The 11,956-nt window shown below is 39.0% G+C and overlaps 1 protein-coding gene across 1 annotated transcript; it reads left to right on the top strand.

The window, feature by feature from the left end:
• The first annotated feature begins 5,617 nt into the window (after positions 1-5,617).
• Positions 5,618-7,009, top strand: LOC140947930 (uncharacterized). Its single transcript, XM_073397158.1, has one exon. It carries the CDS (start codon positions 5,692-5,694, stop codon positions 6,664-6,666), a length of 975 nt encoding a protein of 324 aa, XP_073253259.1. The 5' UTR covers positions 5,618-5,691; the 3' UTR covers positions 6,667-7,009.
• Positions 7,010-11,956: the final 4,947 nt, after the last annotated feature.

The raw sequence follows: 11,956 nt of genomic DNA, 5'->3' as shown, positions 1-11,956 counted from the left end.
ATTGCAGTTCAGCTGGAGTTGTTCAGAGTCTATTTTCGGTCAATTGCGCGGAACCTCCTATTCCATATGCGGAAGTGATTTTGGATATCGGATCAGTTCGAGGTTTTAAAAGAAAAATAATGGTTACAGAGCAACAGTAAAAGAACTAAATGTTATCTGTGGCTTGTTTGCAATCGAGAGGTATGGGCTCCTGGTACCACAGATGAGAATAGCTTTCTTATAAGATCCCTCACTGATGCTTTCTCAATTCACAGTCAGGCTTTTAACGGTTTTGAGAGCAGTTAGAAACATTCTGTTTTTTTTGGCCATTATACACATGAAGAATGCTATTCGTGATTTTTCCTTGGCAGTTTTTTTTTTTTGGTGCTGCTTTAATTTCGTCTCCCTCGTCCGCGGTTTCGCGCCCAAATTCCCTTCCCTTCCTATTCGAACGCCTGAGGCTCAGGCTACATACACACAAAATACAACGACCAATAATATTTGCTATAGCGCTGAAACGATATTTCTAAGAAACTCGTTCTCATGTAAAAGTTTCCGCTATGCGCTTAATTTTCACGTTAAAAAATGAGTAAAATGCAATGCCGTGAAATTCATCTTAAAGATAAATGTAGGACTGATCTTGTCCCTTTTTTAGGCAAACGGGCAGCGTAAATGAATGGGCAATACTCAGTTGATCGTTTTATTCCGTCCTTCATTCGAAAGCCACTATCTGATTATGCTATTTTTTTTCGTAAGCACGAGGACACTGAATGTAAGCGGTGAATGATTTCGAATGATATCCGCCTGCACTGCGGCAGGTGATACTGACACGAGTTTAAAAAAACCTCAAACAGTCCTTAATTGGGAAGGAAAAATCTCGGGTAAAGGATGGGCGCGTTTTAGCTCATCTTGAGAGTGTCATTGTTATACAAGCGCAATTTCATATAATAGGAAGGTCACCTTTTCAGTTATCGGCGGCCCGCTCTCGGAAATTGGTTTGTGCTTATTTTAGTCGGTGGTTGGAATATTGATGAAGGCACGTCTCAGCCTTTCTTTCCAGGCGATCATCGACGTATCACAAAGAAAATTTATCATACTGAAAATGGGAGCGAATAGTAAAAGAGGTTGCGACATCTGAAATCTGTCAAATCTACCTTTCATTTCTTCCGTCGGCTTTCGGCGAAGTCAAAGATATGTGAACAACGCATGCCATGACCATAATCGACACTAGTAAAAAAGCTTTTCAGTGTTTGTCAATGATTTGTCGTCTTATCAATGTTCCAGAAGTATTGTGATTTTTGAGGACTACATGTAATGTATCGACACTCATTCTAGTGACAAAGGGTTGCCGTGTCAATGCTGTGTAGTGTATTTTGTTTATAATGCCTGTTGCCCAAGTTCCATGGCGAATAAGGATGCGTAATTATCTGTGAGCGACAAAATTTATTATTCTCCCAAGCAATTGTTACAATTATTTATTTCAAAAATGCAATCCGTTTCAATTTTTCTTTAAGTTCGTCCATCTTTCCTTCCTTTAGTATTTGCTGTGTTAGTTACATCTTCTTCTAACTTTTTGAGCGGTTGTTTCAATGTTTCACTCAATCTGGAGGCAGTTCCCTCTGAATTTCGATAAATTTCGTGACATAGCTCCTTTGATACAAAGCCGGCATGGCATCCGGCTGGGGTCAAGTGCACTCCGCACGTTCTTCAATACCGGATACCCCATCTTTACTCCTGTGTCTGTCGCTAGTCTCGCTGATCTGTTGCGGCATGTTTCCCAGCCAGCCATATTAATGTTTACTTTGACTACTTCGATCAGATCGGGCCGCAGAGATTGCTATGGAAGCATCTCATTCTCCTTTAACAGCTGTTCGGAACTTACCCGGAAGTTATTCAACTTGTTTGGGGTCTCTCTTCTGAAAGCATTTTGCTAAATGAATCTTATGCCCCATTCACACTAACTACATAAACATGTTTAATTAAACCAGGTTTTAAAAAATGAAAACAGACACCGAATTTTCACAAAGGATTCATGTGAATTTCAACATGTTTTGTAATTTGCACGGCTAAATTTGCGATCATTAAATCAGTAAGCAGCTTTTATGAAAAGGAAACAATTGTTGAACAACAAAAATGCAAGCAATGGAAGTTGTTATTTGTGATCAACTGATACTAACTCCGTGAAAGGATTTAAATAATAATAGTGAAGATAATTCCCTGTTACATCATAGCTTAATGTATCGAGTCTTCAAGCTGTAAATGACCTGTTAGAAGTTGTTTTAGCCACCCGTGTTGTAGTCAGACTCGTAAGGTTGTGTTTTGGGCATCGCATAGTTATAAGTTCATAGGCAAGTTTAGCCAATCACATTCGGAGAAGAAGCGAGACACCTTACGTACACTGAGTAGATCGACTACTCCGTATGATTTTTAAACAACAACTTAAGAACCTTTTTTACCAGTATTGTAAAAGTTCTATATAATACTCGACAACTTGTAATTTTTATATTGCTCTCCTTGTTTCATACTGACTGGAAAGCCCAATCGTAACAGTGAAATTTGAGAAAGAAAATCATTTTGACAAGGTAAACGCCTCGAAGGTTTCATGCGGATGAGTCACTTCTAGCCAATCACATTAGACTTGCATAAGCATTAATCTGAGCTGAGAGAATGGGTTTACTAGTCGGGTATTAAAGAAAGGTGCGACAACAATATTGACGGAGTGCAATATAGAGAGAATTGTAAAAACTAGAAGCTACAAAGAGAATAAACGTCCTTAATCAATGAGAAGTTGTATTTGTGAAAAGGCTGAGAGGTAGTCCCCGTAGAAAAGTCTTTTTACACAATTCTAAGCCGAGTTTAGCTAAACAGCCTTTAAGCATCTTTAAGCATTGGGGTGAATGGAGCTTTACAAAGGAAAAATGAACTGATCGAGTGCTCGGGATAGACGGCGGCTACCATTGGGAGGTCTGAATTTTGATTCTGTTGATTATTTCCGGTTTTAGTATTTTCCAATTTGAGAAATCCATCAAGTTCAAAAGTAGTATAGGCGTAAGGGATTTCGTTGTACGGTTAAACTTTGCTATATTTGTAGTACGAACTAGGTGACATTTATCAGTATAAAACATATATCTTACGTTTAATACCAATGCTGACGCGAAATACCAGATAATGTATTGAAAATATATCGAAACAAGGGGAACTATTTTGAAAAAGCCTGCGAAGTTTTCTATTCCACCAATGGGGCCTTGGGGCCTGGGATCGAGATCGGTCAAACGCAATCTTTCCTTTTTTTGTTAAAAAATGGTTCATGGTTGTTTGCGAATAAAAATGCACTGCACAACCTTTCTTTCCCTTTGATTCTTTATTAGCATACGAAGGAATAACTCAGTTAAAGCAAGAGAGGATAAAGCTCTTGATAAAAGATATGTCTCCTTCCAAATCGGTCGAATAAGAGTTTCTAACAAGTGTCACCATTGTTACTGAGACACGATGGTCGGTTGCTAGGGCTTTTGCTCCCGTTTGGTCTTAAATTCAATTTCTGGCTTACAGAGGGGTAGTTTATATTTCAAATGAAGCAAAACATTAGAACATCTTAATTGGAGAAAAGTTTTCTATAAATTTTTACAATTGTAAAGGTATTTTTGACTTTTCTTGAAAGTATGACGTCATAAGTGACACCTATTTTTAGTAACAACGTTAAAAATTTGATAAGCACTGTTCAAAATGCTACAAACATTTTTGTTACAGAAAAACAATATTTACAGTGAAAACCCCATCTCATTCGGATAAAATGGCGTGAAGTTACAGGTAATTAAAGAAATTCAAATTTCCCGCCTCATGGCCATATATGGTCAAACTTTAGGGGTATTTTAACGCGAAAACAATGAATGTATTTACATCGGAAAATAGACAAAGCTGCATAAAATCAAAATTGTAGTTTTTTGAATTCGGCATATGTGGTGCTATGACGCGTATTTCGTCACAAATTACGCCATTATGACGTCAAAATGACGTAATTCGTGACGAAATACGCGTCATAGACCACACATCCTAAACTCAAAAAACTACAATTTTGTTTTTATGCAAATTTGTCTTTTCTCCGTTGCGACTACCTTCATAGTTTTCGCGTTAAAATACCCCTAAAGTTTGACCATATATGGTCATTTGGCGGGAAATTTGAATTTCTTTAATTAAATGTAACTTTGCGCCTTTTCATCCGATTGAGATGGGGTTTTCACCAGAAATCATAGAATTCTATACAGAAAACTAATGTAAAATTTTTAGCATTTCTTTCTTGAATTTTCTTTCTGATGCCAAATTTGGACATCATTTATGACGTCACAACAGAAGTCACATGGGATGAAATAAACACCAATAAATAGGTAATTTATCAACTTACTTCCTTGCCAAGTTTTGTTGCATTTCATGCATTCTACTTCTCTCTATGGCCTTAAACTCTCAGTTTTGAGAGGTGTGGGAGCAAAAGCCCTAGCAACCGACCACCGTGGAGAGAGTGTGGCGCCTACGGTTAGCATAAGAGTTTATTTTTTGATCTTAAGTGTGGCGTTCTTTATGATTCGCGTATAAATTAACGATGATATACTTGTAGGTGAGGGGATAGAATACACCGTGAGTCCTGAAAGTCCCAAATCCGCTCATACGATTCTTTGCGCTACTAGCAACTTTACGGACATATTAAACTTGCTTAAGATGACTTTGATACACAACTTCTGCATCTCAAAGATTCTTCCTAACATGCCTGAATCTGGCATCCGATACGGAAGAATATATTGTTTTAGATAGTTAATAGTTTTTAAATAGTTAAAATTTCTAAATAAGACTCTAGATAGTTTTCTAAATACTATTTTTGCTTGTTTTTAAATTGCGTCTATTAATGTTAATTTTTATCTTTTTATAGTGATAGTGTGAAATTATTTTAATATTAATTTTGTCTTTATGTTTTACAGAGGGCCACAAGTTTATCAGTTGTTACCTAACCGTTACCTTACCTAATATGGATTTGTATTCATTTTGCCGTTTTCGTTGTTTTTCTCCCTTTCCTTTCCTTTATTAATTTCTTTTTTATATATGTATTTTTTTATATCGTTAGTTTTAACGCTTTCTTTAGCTCCTTTCTTCGATCAAGGGTAATCCGAAGGTTCAAGCTTTGAAACATCAAAAAAATTGTTAAAAGAACTAATTTAAAATAAGTATTGTCTGGGCGGTGATCTTGAGAGATTTTCGCGGTTGACCCATGTCTGACTGTTTCAGTTGAGTAGAAAAAAACTCCTCCTTTTTAAGCCTTTACCTGTTCTTCCGGGTTTTTCACAGGTGGTTTGACAATTGTATCATAAAAACTCAGCAGTGAGCAAGCTTTTTTTAAAAAAAAAACCAAATAGATGGTTAAGCCTAAGAAATCAAGATTACAACCGAAAGGAAACAATATAATACACGATGAATGCTTCGACGTGAGCTGTAATTGCCTGGGAATAGGTAATCTGCAGAGAACAATACGTTCCGCCGCGGCTTTTCTGTTGATTGGCAACCGTTAAATTGAAACCATTGAAAACCATTTTTCAGTTGAAAATTCAAAGAATAGCAGGTAGAAAACGATTTACCGTAAACAGACATTGTAATATTTGGCAGCGCAGGAATCACGCTATTGGTTCAGTATAGTGTTGGGTACTAAGACTCATTTGGCCGGTGGCTAAAATGTTGTATCGCTCCATCAACTTTTGGCTGTTGGACTTGACTGCAAGTCTACTGGTCTTCATAAGTGCATGGTACGGCAAAATGACACGAAGAAGAATGCAACTAAGAGGGGAACGAGAGACAGTCTCCTCCGCGAGCAAAGTAAAGCCGGCACAAAGCGATGAAGTCATGACTTGGAACCTAGAAACTACGTTGTGGCGATTGTTTTTGTACACTGGTTATTTCGCGATGATGGCTTTGTCTGTTGTCATATTTCAGTCCCATCCATACTTTATGATCTTTGTTCAGCACATCACGGTGATCTTCTCCATTTGCGTGGCTTTTCTCCAGTGGTTCCAACCGCTTTTAGCGTTGTGTCTTGGAGGCTTCTTCTCCGTAACCTGGATTGCCAGCGCCTCTACCTCCTTTCGTTGGGTTATGAATGACATGGTCATTGCTTTGTTTTCGATTCTAGTCAGTCATGTACATTTTCGAAACTTTCCTTCACTGCAAATGTTTTTATGGACTGCTGTTGTCTACGACATTTGCCTCGTGAAAGTACTTTCAAGCGGTCTCCCTTCACTGCTTAGTAAATTTAGCTGCAAAAGCGTGCTATGTAATGCGTTTGAAATCAATAACGAATGGGAACTTCCAACTATTTTCACATTTAAGCTGGGCCCACGAGAGGGCCACGTATTTCTTGGTGCTGGTGATATCGTTATTGGCTGTATTGTGGCCAATTTTTCACAAATGTTTTTCAAGTCTTCCAAATACTTATCAGGGACGGTGTGTAGTTACGCTTTAGCGATCGCCTTATTGAGCAGAATCGAAGAAGAACCATATCCTGCCTTAGTCACCATTGTTCCACTATGTACTTGTCAATTGGTGCTGTCAGCCTTTTTGTCACGTAAAGCCAAAAAGTTGTTCTCATTTACGTGCTTTGATAGAGATAGAACAGCAGGAGGGTTGGGCCGAGATATAGAATTTGTGATTTAACTACAAGCTTTGATTTCATGACCACGAAATGGCTGTTTACCGTTTTGACATGTTTTGCTGGAAGGGAACTAATTGTTGATTCGTAACCGATTTTGACAAAGCTGAAAGAATCAAATTCAATGCAATGCAAAGAAAGACATGAGATTTCGAAGAGATTCATTTTACTTCAATTTCTTAAATTAGGACTAAAATGAGAAAATTTAACTGTCCCAAGTAATTCTTCTGCATAAACTCTACACTCGAAACTACATATTTTTTAGTAGCAGTTTTATGAACAGTAAACCGGGGACAAACATGGTCAAGTGATATGACGTTTGCCGTAAACGTAATTCCAGCCTAAAACTCTCTATTTAAATATCTGGTTTTGAAGTTTAATAAATGGGCATCAACAATTACCTTGTTTATACTATGATTCATTATAATCCTTGTAGAACTCCTTTCTCAGTTCCCTCTGGTCTGCGTGGCAGGCGTTCGAAAAGGAGAGGAATTTGGTTGCGAGACCGCGCGCGAGGGATAAGGGAGGAGGGGACGGTTCCTTTTCCTTTCCCTTGCGCGCCTTTCGCGCTTCTCGCGCGCCCGGAATCTCATTCCCATTTCCTTGTAAACCTGCCTCACAGGCTACACGCACTCTGCCTTCAATGCTGGTTAACTTGAATTTTCGACATTTTGATTCTTGACAGGCTGAGCACTATTACGGCTATTCCATGCTGATGAGCCCCAATAAGGGCGAAACAGCTGTCCATGACTGCCACTGCCAGGGCGATATGGCTGTGCGCATGTGTGAGGTACTAGCCAGGTCGTGGGTTGGTGTATATGTGCCCCTTGCTTTAAATTTGTCTTTTAATGGGTGGGCCGGAAAATATCTTCTGATAACCGTGTAGTCAAAACCGCAACCTCATTTAAAAGATTTATCCTCCAATCAACAACAACAACAATTATCGTAATTAGTAAAAGAATAATTAGCGCAAGACATTCTCGTCCTCCCCAAACTAGCATGGTCGCTTTTTTAGGCGGAGACAGGATAGAGATTCAGTAAGTTCGACAGTCCTCCAGATAATTTCCACGAGAAAAGTGAAGAGGTTTCCAAGCTTATTTACCTACGATCTATTTACATACTGTAAAAGAAGGTTTTCAAAATATGGCAAGAACACGCAATTTACACAACCTTGATCAATATTTATTAAGGATAGTTCATATACTGAACAACTCGTTAGTGGATATCTTCTTATGATGTCCAATAATAACTTGATTTTTTTTCCAATAGTATATACAATACACCAGCAGAAGTTCTTTATATAGTTTTTCTCAATACGATCAGCATAATGCTACAATTCAGGAATTTTTTACAAATAAGGAAAATAAATGTTACTGATACTATTTGTACAATGAAGACTGTGCATCGAGTAATTCATTTATGACACTTGTCAGTCATGAAAAATGATCTGATTGTTAGAATCTTATGTGTAACGAGGGAAAAAGTGTCGAATTGTGGGGAAGGGAAAAAGGGAGAGGGATTGGGGCGAGTAAGTTCTCTTCCCTTTTCCCTTTCGCGCTTTCCCCCGTCCTCTTTTTCGCTGATCAGGTCTCTATGGATCCTACGTTCTTCGGCATATAAGCTTGCGGTCCTTTGCAATCCTTTGTGGTTAATGTTTTTACATCAGGTATAGCCTACGTGGCAGGCATTTGAAAGGGGAGAGGGAAAGGCAGTTTTAGGCGCGAGAGAAACGCGTGACCGGGGCTCTCCTCGCGTTTCTCTCGCGCCTAAACAACTCCCTTTCCACCCCCCACCCCCCTTTCAAAGGCCTGCCACGCAGGCTACATCAAGCAGTAAAAATTTGTAAAAATATTACAAGCTTTAAGTTAAACTAACTTAAATTATATACAACCTAATTATATACAACTCCTAAAGAAAAAGCTTGCTTTACGTGAATGCCGTGTCGGAATGTCTTAGTAACTTACGAAATGAAGTTAGCGAGGCTGCCTGCCTAACGTTCGAATATAGTCTGTTCCAGGGAACCGCACCACCATAACTAAAGCTATTTTTGTAATAGTTAATACTGGCGGGGGAACAGCAAGCTTATTTGCAGAATTTCAGTCATAACGGTTATTGATGTCACTACGTAGAACAAATTTACAATCCGGTGATAAGCCGTTTAAGGATTTATAGACCATTTCTGCTTTATAAGAATCTGACGTCGAGTCTCTAGGTTATCCCAATTTAGTTTTCTTTTTAGCAATTGGGGAGCGTCAGCTTCATAGTTCGAGAAGGTGAGTACACGAGCTGCACGATTTTAGGGTTTTTGTAACTTACTAGAGAATATTTTACCACAGCTACCCCATACAACACTACACAGAATCGAACAGTTCAGTCTGAGGGTAGAATCCTGAGTCAAGGCCGGTTTTGCTGCATTTGTTACAGCTCGTCTGTACTGTTTTTCAATTTAATGTACAAGGCAATTCCATGTTTAAAAGTAAACAATTTGCGTGAAATCCAACATGGCTACGATCATGAAAGGTTAATTTATTGTAAAATCGAGACGAGCGATTCCTCATATGAGAAATAGTAAGGTAAGTACACGCAGTGGGGGGCTCAAGTGTTACCCTGAGATTACTGCAGAAATCGATGGGCATTGCGGATCTCAAAAAGCGCTCTATTTAGCACACGTATATAATGTTCCTCGAGATCGCTTGTCAGCGGACTTTTAAAGGCTTGCAGGATCAAGCCAAGGATCCTAAATAAGTTGTTTGTTGATTGAGTAGGATTTCTGAACTTTTTCCTAGCCTGAGTATTATCCCCAATTGCCTTTTTTTCAGTACTCTCTATTTCTCTACACTGATTATCTATGGAGCGTTTTACGCCACGTGGGCTCGCTCCTGTGTTTTGCACGTTACCATTCATATCGTATGGGGTGTTACTATTGCTTGGAAATTGGTTGGTTGCTTGAGTGGTGTTGGCTAAGACGTCGATGTGGACAGTACTTGTATCTTGGCCTGAAAAGGCTTGTCCAATCCCCACTTGCTCGGCGTTTTCCAGCAGCACAGAGTCATTCGATTCCATCTTGGTTCCCAGACTGAGGGTTCTCTGAAACTGCATGACGGGCTGATTTTGCGCTTTTGTTTGATCAGACGGTGTGTTGTGAATACTTAGGGCATCTTGTAGAGTTCTTTGCTCCGGTTCACCTGTAAATTGTGAGGGAGAAAACAGCTGGCCATCACCTCCACCAAGGATACTGAGCAGATCGTTCTCTGATAAGTTGAAAGAGACGGGGTTGTTTTCATCTCCCAGAATGCTTAAGATGTCTGTTAGATCCTGATCCCATAAACTAGCCGCACTTTGCCCTGCTGTAGGTAACTCCATCTCTGTGTTTTGAGCCATGCAGCTGGTGATTTAAATGAAAATATAAACACGTTAACTGGAAGATTCCTATTCTGCGTATTGGGCAGGCGCCAGTTTTTTTAGGGCGATGGAAAAATCTCGAGGGCGCGCGGCCTGTAATAAGATGATTATCGGCGAGGAACTCTACGCGAGGTCAATCATTCTGTGTAATAGTAAATATATACTTGTAAACAAATCCGGGCGAAGAACTCCAAGCAAGCACAATCATTCTGTACAATTATAAATTATATACCAGTAAAAAATTTTGGGCGAGGAACTCTACGCGAGGTCAATCATTCTGTGTAATAGTAAATATATACTAGTAAAAAAATTTCGGCGAAGAACTCCACGCAAGCTCAATCATTCTGTATAATTATAAATATGTACTAGTAAAAACTGTTGGGCGAGGAACTCTGCGCGATTTATTTCTATCAAAAAGATAAGGCATTTCAAGTTTTAACACTGCGTTTTAAGGGATTGACTGTTTTAAAATAGAAAGGCTGGTACTATTTGATACTAAACGAGAGGGGTACCTTTTCTGTTAAAACTGGTAATAGTATAAAAGGATGAGGAGTACTGAGAAACTCAAGACCGAGCATCCTAGCCGGGGAGGGGCGGCTGTACACAGGCTAGAGCATCCCTATAAAAACTTCATCGAGTACCCCAAGGACGTTAATGTGTTACCGGCCGATGTCACGCAAAATTGCAATATTTAATGCTTTTCTTTTGATACGATGACTACATTTATTGCATTTATATCCCCCGCCCCCATTGTGGGGTTCTCGTATTTTAGAGGGTACGTCATGATGAGAACTTCCTACGTCATGATGAGACCTTCATACGTCATGATGAAAACTTCCTTGGGAGAAGTCCTGCTCAGTGACTTTTTATGTGTACTGCAAGTGACGCAGCAACATAGACAAAGAGTAGAAATCTCTAATTCCACTTGAAGGAACGTGGGAATGGCACAGGCAGTAAATCTCTTTTTACAGGAAAGTTACACTCTGTCACATACGATACTTTTGTGAGGCTTTCATCCTTACTCAATTTTGTTTTAAAATCACATTGCCAAGAGGCCATAATGTGAAATTTGAGTGATAAATCGCGCTGACACCACTCAGTAGCTAGCCTCCCCCGCAGTTATTTTTAGGGGAGATCGTATTTCTTGTGGGGAGGGAAGAAACCCTAAAAACTCCTGCGGGGGAGGCTACTCAGTAGCTTTCCGTATTGTGACGTTAACTGGGAAATTCTGCTCTCTAGAAAAAAAAAAGAAAAAAAAGATAAAAAGGTCGATAATTAAGGACATGCTTAAGCATTTGGGACCCACTTGACAACGTACAAATGGAATTGAGACACGTTCATCAATTTGTTTTGGTGAAGGACAAAAAAGGACAAAAAACATAAACTACAAGTAGTACCCATATTTCCTCAGGGATAGTATATACAGAGTGGTTGAGCTCGCGTAGAGTTCTTCGCCTAAAATTTCTTACTGGTATATATTTGTTATTATACAGAGTCGCTGACCTCGCGTATAGTTTTTCGCCCAAAATTTTTTACTAGTATATATTAATTAGTATACAGAATGGTTGAGCTCGCGTAAAGTTGTCCCCTCCAATTTTTTTGCTGGTATATATTTATTATTATACAGAGTGGTTAAGCTCGCGTAGAGTTCATCGCCCAAAATCTTTTACTAGTATATATATCTATTATTATACAGAGTGATTGAGCTGCCGTTACGCTCCTCGCCCAATTTTTTTTAATAGTATATGTATATATATACTGTTTTACAAAATCATTCACAGGAATCCAGCCTATGGAATCATATGCGATGAGTCATGTGATGATGTAATAGTCCTGTATGCATCATAACGAATCGTAATATGATTTGACAAGTACCCTAAACATCATAATATG

This window comes from Porites lutea, chromosome 9 (genome assembly GCF_958299795.1).
Source record: "Porites lutea chromosome 9, jaPorLute2.1, whole genome shotgun sequence".
NCBI classification, from domain to species: Eukaryota; Metazoa; Cnidaria; class Anthozoa; order Scleractinia; family Poritidae; genus Porites; species Porites lutea.
The sequence above is the reverse complement of the archived record's forward strand: the minus strand, read 5'-3'. Positions and strand labels throughout refer to the sequence as shown.